Source organism: Sphaeramia orbicularis, chromosome 19 (genome assembly GCF_902148855.1).
Source record: "Sphaeramia orbicularis chromosome 19, fSphaOr1.1, whole genome shotgun sequence".
In the NCBI taxonomy this organism is placed as follows: domain Eukaryota; kingdom Metazoa; phylum Chordata; class Actinopteri; order Kurtiformes; family Apogonidae; genus Sphaeramia; species Sphaeramia orbicularis.
Genome location: NC_043975.1, coordinates 43,137,014 through 43,157,013, shown reverse-complemented (window position 1 = coordinate 43,157,013; position 20,000 = coordinate 43,137,014). Strand labels below are relative to the sequence as shown.

General features: G+C 37.8%; 2 protein-coding genes across 2 annotated transcripts in view; one reads left to right on the top strand and one right to left on the bottom strand.

Annotated features, from left to right (window-relative positions):
* The window catches only part of LOC115439689 (neurotrypsin-like), an 86,329-nt gene that overhangs the window by 17,889 nt on the left and 48,440 nt on the right, over nt 1-20,000 (bottom strand). Inside the window, exons 3-6 of the mRNA XM_030163609.1 lie at nt 6,302-6,544; nt 5,345-5,483; nt 3,936-4,114; nt 3,505-3,652 (exon numbers count right to left, since the gene is read on the bottom strand). Of these exons, the coding sequence (XP_030019469.1) occupies nt 3,505-3,652; nt 3,936-4,114; nt 5,345-5,483; nt 6,302-6,544 (709 nt within the window). The remainder of the gene's footprint in view (nt 1-3,504; nt 3,653-3,935; nt 4,115-5,344; nt 5,484-6,301; nt 6,545-20,000) is intronic.
* On the top strand, nt 13,838-15,838 carry LOC115439695 (E3 ubiquitin-protein ligase TRIM39-like). The gene has a single exon (XM_030163640.1). The coding sequence runs from the start codon at nt 13,946-13,948 to the stop codon at nt 15,647-15,649; it is 1,704 nt and encodes a 567-aa protein (XP_030019500.1). The 5' UTR covers nt 13,838-13,945; the 3' UTR covers nt 15,650-15,838.

Genomic DNA, 20,000 nt, shown 5'->3' with positions numbered 1-20,000 from the left:
TCCTTTTACAAAAAAAGTAAATAACCTGAACAAACACAAACAACCTTAAATGTCTTAATAGAAGTATGTGGAGTTTTAATAATATTCTGCCTGTTATTAAGTGCTTTGTGTATTTGTAGATCCACTGTGATCTGTAAGTTGTAATGCACATGTGTAAATGATAAACTAGGGTGCAATATTGTAAAAACTGCACTTATTTTCTTAAGAATTTTCAGAGTGTTTATATTAGTTCATGCTATGTTCAAGTACAGTTCGCAGATGTAAACATTTTCATTACAGAATCTTACTTTTTTCACTCAAAAACATAGAGAAAACTTTGGAGACAACATTATTCATAAGTTCTTGTTCTATTATTTATATTATTCTACTGGTCTGGCCCACTTTAGATCATATTAGGCTGAATATGCCCCCTGAACTAACATGAGTTTGACACCCCTGGTCAAGGGCATCAAACTCAAAAATAAGAGCATAATAACCTAGAAATGATGACTCCAAATTTTCTTCTTGGTTTAATGTGACAAAAATAATATGATAATATGCCTATAAATAATGGCAACACCCATTTTTTCTCTTTGATTTATTGCAAAGAACATTAAATTCTGATATCTTTTAACAATAAAATGTCAATAATCTGAACAAATATGAACAACCTGAAATGTCTAAAGAAAAATAAGTGTAATTTTAACAATATACTGCCTGTTTTGTGTCTTTGTAGATCTGATCCATAATGCACATGTAGAAATGATAAGTTGAGGCAGAACACTGATAAAATTGTACTTGTTTTTCTTCAGAAATTTCAGTTTTTTTCCAGTTATTCACATCGTTTTTGTTTTGGATAGAAATTGTTTCATCATCTAATGTTATTTTTTCCACTAAAATATTTGGAGTTGTCATTATTTATAGGTTATTCTGTTATTATTTTACTGGTCCGGTCCACTGGAGATGAAATCGGGCTGAATGTGGAACCTGAAAGAACATGATTTTGACACCCCTGGTGTAGAGAGTTTTAAGACACCTCCAAACACTCCTCTTCAAGCAGGCTTTTGAATTTCCCAACTGACTCAGGGCTGCTACAAATTGATTCCACTTTATGTATTTATCACATTTTATTTGAATTTTGATTGTATTTTATTGTGTTTTAATGGTATTTTAATTGTATTTTATTTGTAATGTTTATTTGTACTTCACACTGTAAAGCATTTTGTGACTGTCTGTGAAAAGTCCTCTATAAATAAAATTTACTTACTTACTTATTTGACCGTAGATCATATTGGTCTGTATGTGGAACCTGAACTAAAATGAGTTCCACAGCCTTGACTGTGGAATTTTTACACTTTGCAAATTCATCCCAGGGGCCGGATTGGAACCTTTGGCGGGACACATTTGGCACCCGGGATGCATGTTTGACATCTTTGATTTAGAATAACAGATGATTGCACATGGGAAAAGAGGAAATCCTACTTGAAGAAACAAAAAACCCATTAGCTAACCCCAGTACAAGGTCTATATACAGCAATAAAAGCACTCTTAAAATAAAACAAACCTCTAGAATTTCAAATGTGCCACATGAATAATGGAAAAGTCAGGGCGATGATTTATTGATGACAAAGTTCTAGAAAAAGCATTTGTGTGGTTCCTCTTCCTGGTGAACTAAACGATGTCTGAACATAGATGATAGTGTAACGTAGAAAGTGGCTCTGGAGAAATGAACTCATTTAATACTTTTATCTGACTAAGAAAGAGCTGACAGACTCAGGTTCAGGTTCCATATTCAGCCCCATATGATCCAAAGTCAAATAATAGCAGAATAACCTACACTGTAAAAAAAAAACAAAAAAACAACTGTATTATTCCGGCAGCAGGGGCGCGGAAAAAATACTGTTAAATAACGGAAAATAACAATCTCATAAAAATGCGGTAATTTTCCATAATTAAAATACAGTTTTTTGCCCTAACTTTACATGAGATTTTGCTTTTTTTTTTTTTTTTTTACTTTTTAACATTTAATAAAGAATATTTACATGTATTAAAACAATCAAATTACCTATAAATAATTTTCAGTGAGACTAAATTGTATAATCCACTGATAAAAACTGTGTTTTGACAGTTTATCAGTGCTTATACATGTTATACATTCACAAAAATACATTTATTCAACATTTTTGTTGCAAAACCTCCCGTAATTACGCAAGATATTTGTCAATTAACAAACAAGTCTTGTTAAACTTACAGAACAAATACTACTTTAACGGTTAATTGTCAGTAATTTTATCTCGTTTTTTTTTTTTTTTTTTACAGTATTAAACTTTAAATTAACAGTTTAATCTCATAAATAGAAAATAAATATTTGTAAAATTATGATACATTTGCAAATGTATTTTAACTGTATTTTTCTGTGAAAAAAGAAAAAAATTCTTTTAAAAAATGGAAATTTTATGGTTATTCAGTTACAGTTTTTTTTGTGTTATTTTACATTTGACATGTAAAATCACAGTCTATTTTTGTAATTTCATTGATATTTTCCTGTATCTTAGAAATACAGGAAAAATCTGTAAAATAAACAGTAAAAATTCTGTTAAATTACAGATTTTTTTTACAGTGTATAAATGACGTCAACTTTTAGAGCAGGGGTGTCAAACTCATTTTCTTCTGTGGGGGGCCACAATCAGCCCAATTAAATCTGCAGTGGGCCGGACCAGTACAATAATAACATGATAACCAATAAATAATGACAACTACAAATTGTTTTAGCGCAAAAAATAACAATCAATTATGCCAATATTTACATTTACAAACTATCCAAACAAAAAGGATGTGAATAACCTGAAAAAAATGCAATTTGTTAAGAAATATAAGTACAATTTTATCAGTATTCTGCCTCGACTTATCGTTCATACATATGCATTACAGATCTGATCTACAAAGGCACAAAACATTTAGTAACAGGCAGAAAATTGTTCAAATTGCACTTAATTTACTTCAGACATTTTAGGTTATTCACATTTTATTGTTAAAGGATAGTCTGTTAATGTAAACATTTTCATAATTTAATGTTTTTTGCACTAAATCAAAGAGAAAAAACTGGTGTTGTCATCATTTATAGGTTATTATGGTATTATTTTTGAGTTCGATGCCCTAACTTGCACTTTGCAAATTCATCCCACAGGCCGGATTGGAACCTTTGGTGCGCCAGTTTTGGCCCCTGGGCCGCATGTTTGACACCTGTGGTATAATTAATAAGAAATGGTTTGGAAAACAGTGGTATTGGTGCATCCCTAATTCCATCAGGACCTCTTTAGTGCATGTGGGTCACTTCAGGGTCGCATTCAGTTCAGACTCGAAACTGATAGAAGTCGCATTTAATATGGAATATGAACCAACACACATGAAAAAAATCGTATTTCACCAAAAAAATCCAAATTGTGCATTAAGATCTGCTGTGTGGGCGGAGCCTTAGCGTCATCAGGTCATATGATGCTGTAGGTGAGTAAATGTCCCACATACCTGAAGCCCAGCTGTCTGCACACCACCTCAGCGTCTCTGTCATCCCATTGGTCATCACAGACGGAGCCCCACCTTCCTCCGTAAAACACCTCCACTCGACCTTCAAAGTCTTCCTCACCACCCACCAGTCGGAGGGGGGGGCCACTGCCTGGTAAAGGAAACAGCTGCATGAAACCTAAAGCTAAAGGGGCCTGTCTGCCGTGGACTGGGGGGGGGAGTGTTTACAACCTCTTTCTGTTCTGTACAAGTGTAAATGCTTGTTAGAAGGAAGGACATTATCCCCATCGTCAAAGCTCCTCTCAGAATGAAGTGACGGATCGTTTTTTAAATATGACCTAAATGCAAATACTCAGGTGTGTGTGTGTGTGTGTGTGTGTGTGGGGGATTCAGGTCAGGTCTGGTTGCCATGACACCGTAGAAGTCACACTGACCTTCTGGTGGCGCACACACCACTGCGGCCTCGTTTCCATGGCTACAGTCACCGGTGACGAACGTCCTGCTCCGGCAGTTGCTCAGGGTGTTCTCGTCGCCGCGGCAACCCAGACGCTCATAGTGAAAGAGGCCTGAGCCGGAGCCGAACTGGGAATGCTGCAGAGCTGTGCCAATGTCACTGCGAAAGCAAAGCAGCACACAACAAGTGTTTCAGACACAGACTGTGTTCAACATCCAGTTTTATTTAGCCCCTCCTTAACATCAATGTTTAATGTCACTTACATCTATTTATTTTCTTCTGTTAACCCTTATTTAACCAGGAAAAATGACTCATCAAGATTAAAAATGTCTTTTGCAGTGTCCTGGACAAAATAGCAGCAACAGAAGAGACAGTAAATACAAATGTCAGCAATAAATCCATCCTAGACCAGTGTTTTTAAACCTTGGGGTCGGGACCCCACGTGGGGTCACGTGTAATTCAAATGGGGTCGCCTGAAATTTATAGTAATTGATAAAAATAAAGAAAAAAAACTAACTAATATAAATCTGTGTTGAGTTGACAGAGCCAATCCCAAACTGTGGTTGTGAAACTGCAGCACTGTGGTTCTGTTTATGCATCAAATGTTCATTGTGGTCGGTTTCAGAAGCTGCAGCTCTTTCATAATTCATAGTTTGAGTTCTTGTTTGTTCAGTATTAATTGTCAGCCTTGTAAATCCAAGCTGGACTGACTGTACATATCCTGACCAAGGAAAATCCAATTCTCCCTTTGTGCAGTAATCTACACCTGGCTTCACTGCCTCCGTCCATGATAATATACATTATATAGACTAAATGTCCTCTAAGATTAACCTGGATTTGAGACAGAGGATAGAAAGCTATTACAGGATCAAAAACTAATTAATTTTAGCAACAAAAAAAAAAAAAAAAAAAGATGTCAAAATGGGGTCTGGAGTAAAAAAAGGTTGGAGTGGACTAGACTAATAACATGTATATAAAACACCAATAATTTAAAAGGTAATAAAATATACAACATTGTTCCTTAAAAGTATCTCAAAGCAGCACCTGATTCAATCAGTTTGAAAAACATCTACATCCAGAGTGATCCTTTACTCATGAATTTAAAAGGACTGTGTATTTAAATCGACCGGCTCCCTCATTTGTGTCTCCTTTGTAGGTTCTGTTCTATTCAGTGGAACCAGAACATTTCATAGTTTTCTTTCCCTGTTCTGTTCTGACTTTTGGAACAAAGAGAGAAAACATAGACTAGAGACTGGAAAGGCCCATGCATGTCTTACGTTAAATACTTATAAATATATATATATATATATATATATATATATATATATATATATATATATATATATATATATATATATATAGTTTGTGTTGTGTTGTTTTTGTGCCCACCCCAGACCCAGTTGTCTGCAGATCACACTAGCGTCTCTGTCCGTCCAGTGGGAGTCGCACACCGCCCCCCATTGTCCATTCAGGTAGACTTCGACCCGCCCACTGCTGGTGGACGAACCGCCAATCAGACGAGCTGCACCTGGAAACCAGAGACATGAGCAGGTTTTAAACTCCAGTTGAGTGACTTTAGTCTTTATTCTTTGTCAGAAATCACTGATTTCACCTTTAATGTTCTGCTACCACGAAAGTAGCACTGGGTCTTTAAAGAAAGAGTGCAACATAACTGTCTATGACTGTTTATATCTGTAAATTATATTCATTTTCATTTCTCTACATGTATTTGTTTTTATTAGTGATTTTCGCATTTTGAGATCCATGTTGGGTTGGTATGGGAGGGTTGGCATCAGTTCTGGGGAGGGGTGGTGGTGGTGGTGGTGGTTAGACTTTGTGTGGCACAAAATCCTGTATCATAAAATGTGAGTTTCTTTCTTTTTTTGTTTGTATTGTACTTTGGAGATGCACAATGAAAATATATAAAATTAGAAAAGCACTTGGAGAGCACAGACCTCCGCCAAGGCAGACACCACCACCACCCCCCGATCACCACCAAAATTTAATCATTTAATCATTGATCATCACAATAAATAAATAAAAATTTGTTCCTTGTGCCAGTATCAACATTTCCTGAAAATTTCATGAAAATCTGTCCTTAACTTTTTGAGTTATTTTGCTAACAGACAGACAGACAAACAAACAAACAAGCAAAATAAACAGACAGACAAACCCCAATGAAAACATAACCTCCTTGGTGGAGGTAATAATTGATAAAAAAAAAAAAAAAAAAAAAAAAAAGTAGCACTGGGTGTTTATGGGTTATTGAATATCATGCAAATTGCAGTATTGATGAAGTATTGATCACAAATGCTCTAGTTTGAGACATGTCTTTGGCGCTCATACCCTGGTGGCAGTCGCAGTAAGCCCACCCAATGGCCCCCGAATTCTGCCTGAAGAAACACCAGGGGTTGGATTCTCGGTCGGGGTTCCTGCAGTAGTTGTGGTCGCCCAGCCCTCGTCCTGGATACTGAATAACGTAGTCTGGAAACTCCGTCCACTTCAGACAGGGGGCTCCAGAGTCCGTCTGGGACACTGTGCCGTTGTAGTACCCCAGCTCTGTGAATCCCTCCGAGCAGGACAGGGGCACTGGAAGTAAAGAAGGGACATTTTAAGCCAATGGTGGAGTTACATCACAGGTGTCAAATATGTGGCCCGAGGGCCAAATCCAGCCCATCAAAGGGTCCAATCCGGCCCCTGGGATGAATTTATGATATGCAAAAATTACACTGAAGACATTAACAATCAAGGATGTTAAAATCATTTTAGGTCAGTTCAATCTAAAGTGGATCAGACCAGAAAAATACTATCATAATAACCTATAAATAATGAAAACTGCAATTTTTTCTCTTTGTTTTAGTGTAAAAAAAAAAAGTAAAATTACACAAAAATGTTCTCATTTACAGACTAGCCTTTTACAAAAAATGTGAATATCTAAAATGTCTTAAGAGAAGTATGTGGAATTTTAATAATATTCTTCCTGTTATTTAATGTTTTGTGTATTTGTAGATCCACTGTGATCTCTGAGTTGTGATTCACATGTAAAAATAATCGCTTTTCCATTGGACATCTGCGCAAAACTTTGCCCATATTTACTAAATGTCGAAAAAACAGAAGTGCATAATGTCGGTTTTTCCATTCAATCACAAATGTGATGATTTGTTTATTTATTATCACGAGATGACACGAGAAGTCATTCCATAAACATGGCAACGAACGTAAATATGGTGTTGATTTACAGACATATTCATCATTATTATCATATATTACCCCTCTATCCTGTTCTAAATTTTAAAAAATAATTCAGTTTCCTGGTGTGTCCACACATACAGACACGTTTCTTCTTCTTCTCTTGTTGTAACATCCGTCAACATCCGTTTTTTTAATTCACCTGACTCTAGTTGCGAAAAAGGCCTTTCTATTACAGTTTTGCGTGATATACCATTTGCGCCACACCCGAAAAACCACCTCTTGCCAGCACAAAAACTTTTAATCAAAAAATGAGACTTTGTGCAAAATTGTTGTTTTTCCATTAGGTAAATTTTTATGCGCAAGTTATATTTGCACAATTTGAGGGTCAATGGAAAAGAGACTAATGATAAACTAAAGCGTAATATTGTTAACACTGCACTTATTTTACTTAAGAATTTTCAGGTTGTTCATATTTGTTAATGTTATGTTCAAGTACAATTCGTAGATGTAAACATTGTCATTACGGACTTATACTTTTTTCACTCAAAAGTTATTATTCTATTATTTATATTATTTTACTGGTCCAGCCCACTTTATATCATTCTAGGCTGTATGTGGAACCTGAACTAACATGAGTTTGACACCCCTGAGTTACATGTTACTTAGAGAAAGCAGCAGGAGATGGAGGATTTGGGTTGGAGAGCAGAATGAGTAAATGTAGGAGAAAAGCGAGGAAAGTCTCAGAGATGGAGGTGAAACATGAGAGTGGAATAGCTGGTATTCAGACCACAGTCACACCGTATTTGCCTTTAGTGAACATGAAGGCTTACAGCTGATCTGCATGTGCTGCTCTGGCTAATGTACTTCCTGCTCCAGCTGCTCCATGTCCGGACACATCCAGAAACCCTGCTTATGTAATGTGGCATTGCCCAGATACTTGCATTAATCTTTCCTCTGTGCAGAAGAATGGGTGTGAACCTCAGACGGACTGAGAGGAAAAGTGCTGACATTGAAGGGAAGTGAAATTAGGGCAAAAAGTAGAGCAGGTTATTAAAATGTTCATCACACACAACAAAAGACGACTATTTTAGACTATTGAAAAAGTGCAGCTGCTGATGCTTCCTCTGAACACAGTGAAACGGACAGAGCCAATCAGAACATCACAGTTCCTGTAGTTTTCCCTTCCGTCTTTTCTCCTTTTCTTTCAATATTTCTGCCCTTACTCCCCACTTTATTGTTTTTCCATCCTTCTTCTTTCTTGTACTGCACAATCACCAGCATGTTCATATTTAAACGTTTATTATGTTTATTATTCTGCTGTTTTGTTCTGATTTCTTTGGTGTAACTTTAAGAACACGTGCAAATCTCGCATCACAGTGTGAAAAATTTGGTAAAAATGTGCTGTGACTTTTACTTTGTCGTGCTTTTACATAGAACAGTTGAAACTTCAAATGGGTCATAAGACTAAAGACTTTATTCGGCTCAGTTTTATCTTGGTATCTACACTGAACAAAAATATAAATGCACGACTTTTGTTTTTGCTCCCATTTTTCATGAGCTGAACGCAAAGATCTAAAACTTTTTCTATGTACACAAAAGGCCTATTTCTCTCAAATATTGTCAAATATTGTTCATAAATTTGTCTAAATCTGTGTTAGTGAGCACTTCCCCTTTGTCCTTTGCTGAGATAATCCATCCACCTCACAGGTGTGGCATATCAAGATGCTGATTAGACAGCAGGATTATTGCACAGGTGTGACTTAGGCTGGCCACAATAAAAGGCCACTCTAAAATGTGCACTTTTACTGTATTGGGTGGTCCAGGGGGGTCAGAAAACCAGTCAGTATTTGGTGTGACCACCATTTTCCTCGCACAGTCTTCTTCATGAATTCTCTGAAACACCTTTGGAGATGGCTTATGGTAGAGAAATGAACATTCAGTTCACAGGCAAAAGCTCTGGTGGACATTCCTGAAGTCAGCATGCCAATTGCATATTCCCTCAAAACTTGTGACATCTGTGGTATTGTGCTGTGTGATAAAACTGCACATTTTAGAGTGGCTTTTTATTGTGGCCAGCCTAAGGCACACCTGTGCAAAAATCCTGCTGTCTAATCAGCATCTTGATATGCCACACCTGTGAGGTGGATGGATTATCTCAGCAAAGAAGAAGTGTTCACTAACACAAATTTAGACAGATTTGTGAACAATATTTGAGAGAAATAAACCTTGTGTGTACACAGAAAAAGTTTCAGATCTTTGAGTTCAGCTCATGAAAAATGGGAGCAAAAACAAAAGTCGTGCGTTTATATTTTTGTTCAGTATATTATGGTATTTATGAAATCACAGTTTTTATGTTTTTTTTTTTTCTGATTTATAGCTGATTATGTCCCCACTAGAGTAACATCTAACAACCAACTGCTTCATCAGAACAAATACTAAATCGGAACAGACACTGTGCACCAACTCACAAACATTCACTTTTTACATCCTATTTTTTTTAATAGAAATTAAAATGTATTCCAGATGGATTAAAGGTCCTGTACAGAGAATTGGTTTAAAGTGGATTGCAGCGACATCTTCAGTCTGAATCAGTGGTGTTTTTAAGGGACACAGACTCCATTTCCCATGAGCACTAGCTCCTACTGTCATAAGGGCAGAACTGTGTCCAAGGCGTTTTGAAGTTAATGACTGAAGAGTTGATCCTCTTTCCAACTGTGCATTTCTTTTTTCCACACAGTAACTTTCAGGTGCAAAGTGATGTTTGAAACGAGACAAACAAACAAACTTCCTCCAGCCTGTTTGTGTGGTAGTTTAGTAACTGGAGTGAAACCCACAGGTAAACCAAACTGTTAGTGCGACTCCTGCTTCTCTGTGTGTTTTCCTCTGGAGCTCCTCAGTGTTCTTCACAGACCACTGTTTCAGACGTGTCCCAATAACATCCACCTGCTGTAGCTTTAATCCACAGTATTCAGTCCTTTTCCTAAATGCCTTCAGTCCTTCTTCATCTTCCTCATTGCGCATTAGTTCCGTTCAGCTCTAGCTGCTTCAGCCTTCTGGGAACTTTTTTTATCCAGGTAAAAAGGTTCCTGGTACTAAAAGTTCCTGGTATCTTTAATGGAAAAGGGCCTATTCTAATCTTTCATAGTTTCTAATAAACCTGTGGTGAATATAAATGAATACATTTAGCTGAGTCTCCTCTGCTTCACAGTGAGAAGACTCCACCCATGCCTCAGAGAGCGGGGTTTGAAGGTTATCCTAAGACAGAGTTCAGTCACTGTCAGATCCAGCCTCATGGGTGATAGATTAGAAGTGTTTGTCAAACTGACCAAAACCCTATGAAACAGCGCTGTGGCATCAGAAATATTTACTGAGATAAAAGAGAAACTATTTGTCAGATAAAACACATTTTTATAATTTTTAATATTATTTTTATATATAAATCCACATGCAACACGGTCAAAAGGACACGAAAATTACACACTACTATTTTTTCTAGTATCTCTTTATTCTCTCACAGGTGCATTTTGGGAATTGAAGTAAATATTTAAGGCAGAGTGTTTGACAAAAATGACCGCTGTTGAAAAATCACTGCTGATTTATAGGTGTTAAAATGTTCAGGTTCTGCATGTAACACCAGTGGACACGATGGGTTCCACACCAAACCCGGAATGAGACTGAGATTGAGGAAAAACCCACGTGCGGATTAGAAAAACCACTAGGATCGAAATATTGAATGCAGTGTCTTTATTTAGAGTCTATAGAAGAGCATTTACACACATTTACACATGTAATGCACTGACACCTAGGGAGATTTAATGTCCATATTTGGGTCCTATTTTTGGACCCAATATTTGATTATAAATTTATTAACTATGGGATGGATCAGAGCATTTTTTTTGTGCATTTACCTGAAGTCATCATTAGGTCCATCCTGGGGGGAAATATGTCTACATTTACCTAACTAAATTCATATTTTATCTAAATGTTTCTGTCCTGTTTCTTCCCCTTATTTTCTGTTTCTTCCATCTTTCTTTCATTTCTTTCCAGTTGTGAAGTAGGTTAACCCCCCTCCTTTCGCTAAACATACTTTTCGCTATTTTATTTTCTTATTTTACTTTCTTTAATATAAAGGAAGGTGAAGTAGCACCTTAAAAACCATGTTTTCCCTTCTGGTTTTGTCTTTTCCCATTTTCTCCAGTGGATTTCATCACTTCTTCTTCCACCCCTCCCCTCCCCCTCCCCACCCCAGATTCTTTAAATGCTCTGTGAGGCCAAACTGCGACTATACCATGATTAATTGCAGAGGTGGTTCAGTAACCACCAACAGCCTTATCTCTGAGACACACACAGCTTGGCCATCCAGGAACATTATCTACATGGAGCACGCCTGCAGCCTCCCTTACACATAAACACACACAAACATACACACATAAACACACACACATGCACAGTGATTCTGAGCAAAAACGGCTGAGACAGACATAGTAATATACAGTAATTAGAGAAATGAGAAAGAGCAGAACAAGAAAGAAATCAGCACAAATGCACTTAAGGAGGAGTCTATCTTTAAATTATACATATATATATGAGTCTGTTCATGAAACTGGGTTTATTATAGTATCTGTCACTGTTCCATCTGTTTAGACCCAATAATAAAAGCTAAATGTAGACATATTTATCCCCAGGATGGACCTAATGATGACCTCAGAGAAATGCACTAAAAATTATACTATTACTCTGATCCATCCCATAATTAAGGAATTTATACTCAAATATTGGGTCCAAAAATAGGACCCAAATATGGACATTAAATCTCCCTAGGTGTCAGTGTATTAGATGTGTAAATGTGTGTAAATAGTCTTCTATAGACTCTAAATAAAGACACTGTGTTCAATGTGTCGATCTTAGTGGTTTTTCTAATCCACACATGTGGGTTTGTCATCAATCTCAGTCTCATCCCAGGCTTGGTGTGGAACCCATCGTGTCCACTGGTGTTACATGCAGAACCTGAACATTTAAACACATATAAATTTCCAGTGATTTTACAACAGCAGTCATTTTTGTTAAACAATCTGCCTTGAATATTTACTACTATTCCCAAAATGCACCTGTGAGAGAATAAAAACATTCAATAAAATAGTATTGTGTAATTTTTGTGTCCTTTTGACTGTGTTACATGTGGATTTATGTATTAAATATCATGTAAAATAATATAAAAATGTGTTTTATCTGACAAATAGTTTCTCTTTTATCTCAGTAAATATTTCTTTTTCAAATAGATCCAAAGTTCTTCCAAATCTGTTTCATAACATTAGTCTACATCTGGTTTGAATGTTTAGCTCCTCTGTCCTGTTTCATAGAAGAATCCATGTATCAGACAATATGTTTAAAAATGTTAACATGCTTAAGTCAAATCATAATTTTTTTCCAGTTCAAAGGGACATTTTTGGTCCTGAGTGAAAGCGGAAGAAACCAAATGGTTATTTGTGATTTTTAAAATATGAAACAAGAATTATGAACAAAAATTATGTAAAAGATGTAGCAAAAAAAGATTTAACATAACAAAAGCAATATAAAAGATGTGATGTGAAGTTCATTGTGTTAATGAAAATATTAAATCAAAAGAAAGAGAATGAGTCTTTATTCAAAAAGACATTTTTTTACCAATTTACCAACATTTACTGATATGAAGGGAGAGTGTTTGACAAAAATGACTGCTGTTGTAAAATCACTGGTGATTTATTTGTGTTTAAATGTTCGGGTTACGCATGTAACACCAGTGGATATGATGGGTTCCACACCAAACCTGGAATGAGACTGAGACTGATGAAAAAAAATGTCTTATTGAACTAATGACTCCATATTTTCTTCACAGTTTGATGTGAAAAAAATATTACATGATGCCTATAAATACTGACAACTTCAAATTTTTGTCTTTGTTTTAGTGCAAAAAATAACATTAAATTATGGAAATATTTACATTTACAAACTATCCTGTAACAATAAAATGTGAATAGCCTGAACAAATATGAACAAACTGAAATGTCTAAAGAAAATTAAGCACAATGTGAACTATTTTCTGCCTGTTCCTCAGTGTTTAGTGTCTTTGTAGATCTGATCCATAATGCATGTATAGAAATGATAAGATGAGGCAGAATGTTGTTAAAATTGCACTTATTTTTTTGAAGAAATGTTAGTTTTTTTCAGGTTATTCACATCTTTTTTGTTTGGAGAGTTTATAAAAGTAAATATTTTCATCATTTAATGGGGTTTTTTGCACTAAAACAAAGACAAAAAATTAGTAGTTGTCATTATTTATAGGTTATTCTGTTATTATTTTGCTGGTCCGGCCCACTGGAAATCAAATCGGGCTGAGTGTGGAACCTGAAAGAAAATGAGTAAAAGACCCCTGCTGTAGATCATAAAAAGGGTAATTATCACCAGACTAAAAATATATATGACAGAAAAAATGTGGTTTTACTGCCCAGTCCTGTCCTCATGCATCTAATAAAGAGTCGGCAGTTGTCAAACCTGCTCTAGACATGTGAGTGTCTGTCCCTTTAAGAAAGGAACACAGGAAGAAAGTGAAAGTGAAGTGGATTTGTGGGAAACCACCTAAGTCTCTTATCATTCCTCCTCTTTTACCAGTCTGTGGCTCACACAGAGACAAACTTTCAGCAGAAAAGTCAGAAGTCTGAGAGAGTGAGACAGCTTCAGAAGAAGATTTTTTATTGTATTTTTTTGTCTTCCAGGAGTTTTTCATCAGCTGTTGTTGTTGTTGTTGTTGTTGTGGCATCCATGGCTTCCAGCAGCGGCCTCTTTTCTCCAGACCACTTCCTGTGCTCCATCTGCCTGGGGGTGTTCGTCCAGCCCGTTTCCACCCCGTGTGGACACAACTTCTGCCTGTCCTGCATCGCGTCCTACTGGGACACCACCGTCCACCAGTGCTGCTGTCCCATCTGTAAGCACAGGTTCCACCACAGACCCGATCTCAAGGTCAATACTTTCATTTCTGGACTGGCTGAGCAGCTCACATTGCTCCAGGTGACAGATGTTCCCACGTGGAGCTCAGACCAACAGCAGCAGCAGAAGAAGGTTCGCTCTGGGAATACAGTGATGTGTGATATTTGCACCGACGACCAGCGAGAGGCCGTCAGATCCTGCTTTCAGTGTCTGAGCTCTTATTGTCAAATCCACCTGGAGCCTCATGAGAGAGTTCCTGGACTGAAGAGACACACATTGGTCCAACCTTTGACCGATCTAGAAGACCGAATCTGCAAGGAGCACAGTAAAGTCCTCATGTTCTTCTGCAGGGATGAAGAGATTCTGCTGTGTAGCACCTGTGCAGATTCACACACCCCCACCCACCACCATGTGACTCCCATTGAGGAGGCATTCACGTCCATGAAGGTTCAGCTGGGGAACGAGGAGGTGAAAGTCCAGGAGCTGATCTGTGAACGGGAGCAGAAGGTCAGCAAAGTCCAAGAGCTGTTAAAGCGTCACACGAAGGAGACCGAAGACGTGAAAGCAAAGTGCACTCAGGATTTGATGGAGCTGGTGCAAAAGATCCAAAAGAACCAGGAGGAGTTGGTGAGGGTGATGGAGGAAAAGAAGAAAGCAGCAGAGAAGGAAGCAGCTGATGTTCTGAACAGGATGGAGCAGGAGATGACGGAGCTGCAGGAAACAGCGCAGAAGCTGAGGGAGCTGAAACAGACCCAGGACCAGCTGGTTTTCCTGCAGAAGTTCTCATCAGTGCGACCCCTTGGACTGTGCACCGTGGACTTATCTACGATGAGATGTAACAGCCATGAGAAAATGCAACAGATCAGGACGTCTCTGAGCAGGACTGTGTCTCAGCTGCAGACGTGCGTGGACGACATGGACGCCGATGTAAATATGTTCTCAGACGGAGGCGGTGCGTCAAGCAGGACCACTTTAAGGTACGCACAGCAGTACGAGGTGGACTTTGTGCTGGACCCGGACACGGCTCACCCCTTCCTCAGTCTGTCCGATGACAGGAAACAGGTCCGATACACTGGTGTGAAGGTGGACCCGACCTCCAACCTGGACCAGTTCACCGAACACCTGGCCGTTCTGTCGGTCCGAGGCTTCGTATCCTGCAAGTTCTACTTCGAGGCGTTTGTGGGTTCAAAGACCGAGTGGTGTTTGGGGGTGGCCGCAGCGTCGGTCCAGAGGAGGGGGCCCATCCTTCCAGGCTCTGGATGTGGACTCTGGGCCCTGTGGTTCCTGGAGGATAAGTTTGAAAGTTTCAGCGCCCCTAACAGGCCGGTCCAATGGGGCAAAGTGGACCGGGTCGGGGTGTTTGTGGATTACAATGGGGGTCAAGTGTCATTTTGGGATGTGAGGAGGACCACAGTTCTGTATTCGTTCAGGGGGTGTGTGTTCACTGAGGAGCTCTACCCCTATTTTAACCCCTGTGATAATGAATATGGATCAAACCTGGATCCAATTGTTCTAGTTCCAGTCAGTCGACCTCACTGAACTCTGCAGCTGAAAAGGACAAAGACTTAGTAACAAGTAGGGTTGTGTACGGGCAAGAATGGGGTGATATGATATAAATCACAATACTAGAACCCAAGGTTATTATTGTTAATGAAAACGAACGAAATGACGAAAACTAGACTTGTAAAAACATTTTCATTAACTGAAATAAATAAAAACTATAATTAAAAGAAAAAAATGATAACTAACTGAAACTGTATTGTGTGTTTACAAAACTAACTAAAACTGATAAAAATTATGGATAAAATTCCCTTCGTTTTCATCTTTGTCAATGATGGATTGATAAGAAATCGATTTATTTCACTTGAGCAATTTTAGCTGCTGGCATCGTATGATTTTTATCTGTCCGTCACTTCTCATCACTTGTCATTTAGAGTTGTCTTCTTGTTCCCACTCTACCTGGAAACATGGAGACTAAAGTTGGGAGAAAGCAGCAGAGTCCTGTCTGGGGTTTATTTGAATTTGACAGCAAGGAAAAGATAAGACAAAATTAAAACTAAGCATTTAGAAAATAACGAAAACTAATAAAAACTAGCAAACCTGCTCTAAAAACTAATTAAAACTAACTGAATTAGAGAAAAAAAGTCAAAACTAAATAAAATTAAAGCTGCAAGCAGCATTGGGCGGGACCTTGCACCGGGCGTTCCACCTCCCCCGCGATCCGCCTCCCGTGACCGTCAACACCTCAGCTCCACTCACACCTCTCCGTCCCCATACCAGTTCCCACCCTTTAGTGTCTGTCCTCCTTACATCTGTACAGAACACCAGCGACCCTCTGCTGAAACCACTATCACCTTTAAAATGAGACTTTTATTTTGGAAACACTACTGTGTGTATGTGCATTTGTTTTGTATGTGAGAGAAAGAATCCGTTTGAAAAATGAATTGAAATTGTATGAATAAGTGAGTATAAAAGTGATGATTTATCACATTTAAGGCTATTATTTTGGAAAAACCCTATTGTGTGAGCATGTGTGTCTGTGAGAAAGAGTACTTTTCAATGAAAAAACATTGTACAAACAGTTGAGCGTTTGGTCATAAAAATAAAAAGAAGTAATGTAATAGACATTTTGTATGATTCTTAATTGGGGTTTTATTTTGAAAAAATGTACTCAGTGTACTTTTGAATGTGTGCAAAATTTCCAATATCCACAATACAATGCAGTAAAACCTGTTTTAAAATTTAAAAAAAAAAAAAAAAAAAAAAAAAAATTTGGACTGCCCGGGACTTGAACCAGAGTGCGCTTGTTCCATAGCCAGCTACATGAACCACTGAACTGTAGACAGACACCTGCAAGTGTGCACCAGCAAGACTTTTATAGGGATTTTGTCACTGTGAAAAGTGAAACCAAACATAGTCTTGAAAAAAATCACCATTATTCCATAACCGTAGGTCGTATCTGAAAAATTCTTTCACTTTTGGATTCTGCAGACTTGTGGGAATTCAATGAGGTATTACTTTTTTATTAAAAGTCTGAAATGAATAAGCAGTAATTACAGAAACGTAGAGTAACTTTCAAAGGCAGATTGCCAACTTCCTGTTGGAGTTAGCTCATGAGTGTCAGTGTATGATTTGTCGGCTCAATCAGACCAACATTTTGGCATTTGTTTCATGTTTCTGTGACATTCCTACTGGCCGCTAGGGCCGATTTTGTGTGTTTTTTAGTACATAGGTGGCGCTACAGAGTCCATTTTGGCACCCAAGGGGTTAAATTTAATATTGAATCAAAGTGTTCAGCATCCATGACATACATGGCAAATTTGGTGAGTTTTGGAGCATGTTAAGGGGGTCAAATGGCAGTCTAAAGTGAAAAAAGTGTGAAAACAAACAAATTGTTATAAATCAATAACCGTACATCCTATCTCAAAAATTTTTGAATGTGAGCATTGTGCTGAGTCCCGTGAACGCGTAGATATGACACATGCGGGGAAAAACTCCAAAGTGAAAAATGAGTTCCAAACATTGCAACTTTGCGGGCTTGTAAAAAATAAACTAAGACAGTTCTGGAAAAAGTACGAGATCACTTTTTTGAGGAGGGTTCACTCTATCTTTTGGTGCTATTTAGAAGTCAATACGACAAACGGTGTCATCGGAGTTAGTTTTAAAAATTTTATTTTGAAAGGCATATTGCGAACTTCCTGTTGGAGCTAGCTCATAGTTGTCAGCACGTGATTTGTTGGGCTCGATTAAACGAATGTTTTGGCGTTAGTTTTGTGTGTCTACGACATTCCTACTGGAGGTTAGCAATTTGAGCATTTTATTTTGAAAGGCAAATTCTGAACTTCCTGTTGGAGTTAGGTCATGAGTGTCAGTGCGTGATTTGTCGGGCTCAATGAGACAAAAATTTTGACATTTGTTTCATGTTTCTATGACATTCCTACTGGCCGCTAGGGCCATTTTTGTGTTTCTAGGGGGCGCTAGAGAGCTCATTTTGGCACCTATGGGGTTAATTTTTACATTTGATCAAATTTTTCGCCAGACCTGACATGTGTGCCAAATTTGGTGAGTTTTTGAGCATGTTTAGGGGGTCAAAATCCAGGTCAAAGTGGCGTTGGGAAAATAATAATATAAAAACGAACGAATAACAATAGGGCCTTGCTTGCAGGCAAGGCCTCTCACTGTGTGAGAGGGCCTTACCTTTCGGCTCGGTCCCTAACTAAACTAGAATGAAAAATCCAAAACTATTATAACCTTACTAGGACCACGATATATCACGATACTACGGAAGCCGAGAACGGTCATGGCTAATACATAATTTTATGGTCATTATCTCGTGATAACGACTTAATTAACTCGTTATCATGAGTTAACAAAGTTCATTATCTCGAGATAACAACTTAATTAATTTGTTATCACAAGATAACAATGTTCGTTATCTCATGATAATGAATTAATTAAGTCGTTATCTTGAGATAACAAAGTTCTTTATCTCATGATAACGAATTAATTTGTTTCGTTATTTCATAAGAGAAGATGCAGCAAGTACCACATCCTCCACAACACTGCCGTCAAGAGCAGCCTGGCTCTGCTGTTTAGAACACATATTCATTAACAACTTACCGGTAAGTTACAGTAACTACAAGTTCCATTAGTTTGTTGACAGGGTGTTTAAAGTTCAAGGGGCTATATGTTAGTCTGAACAGATGAGAGTTTGACCAAGTTACCAACTAACATCCATCCAGTTACTTTAGCTAACGTAGTGTTAGCTACTTGCTATTGCTCCAGTAATGCTCATGGACACTTGACTGTCAGAATGACAACCTGACTTTATGTTAATGTTATTAAACCGACAGACACCAGTCGGGCTTTTCTACACTGACTTATGTAGGCTAACGTTCATTTAGCAAGATGTGTTGTGAAACGTTTAATCAAATGTTTATTTATTCCCCTAATAGTGTTTTGTGTCCTATGTATTGTAATAGCCCTGAAGTCGATGACACCTGAGACAGAGTATAGTTCCACTGGATTCAGGCTTTATTTAGGGACTAAGCAGTTAAGAACAGATTTTGTCATTACAGCCACAACTTACGCTGCTAAACTTAACCAAACAGCCACACACCGTGCGTCTCTTTTCTTTTTCCTCTCCCACTCTCTGCACATCCGCGCACACAGCCAAAGCACAGGAATAAAACAGTCACTGCCTGAACCTGAATACCCACGTAATGCAAAAACACAAAAACACTCTTAACATGCTTAATACAGGGTATCACAGTATGTTCTGCTTAGTGGAGCAGTACAGTGTGTTACAATCATCAGCTCAAAAGCAGATGTGTCAGTTAAACAACCTGGAACTATGACAACCCTTTTGTATTTACAGTTAATGAAGGGCCAGCAGTCAAAACATGAACAACTATTTTGCAGCAGCTAACAAGTATGACTACATTACTTTTTTTTTTTTTTTTTACAGCTCACCATGGACCGGTTTCTGTCAAGGCATACACATGTATGTGTGTATGTATGTACCTGTATGTATATGTATACATGTAATAATAATAATAATAATAATAATAATAATAATAATAATAATAATACATTTTATTTATAAGTGCCTTTCAAGACACCCAAGGACACTGTACAACAAGATAAAACAAACAATCCGTAAAATACAAAGAAATAAACAGATTAAAACAAATAATTACTATATATAGAAATGAAGTAGTAGAATGGAGATTAGAGCTTATGGGGGGTAGGCTATTCTGAAAAGGTGAGTTTTGAGTCTGGATTTGAATGTGGGGAGAGAGTCACAGTTACGGATGGATGGTGGGAGGGAGTTCCAGAGCTGAGGAGCAGAGTGGCTGAAGGCTCGACCTCCCGTGGTGCTGAGACGGAC

Bases quoted from the DNA above. Each gene is read 5' to 3' on its own strand.
- LOC115439695 (XM_030163640.1), top strand. From the start codon at position 13,946: ATGGCTTCCAGCAGCGGCCTCTTTTCTCCAGACCACTTCCTGTGCTCC.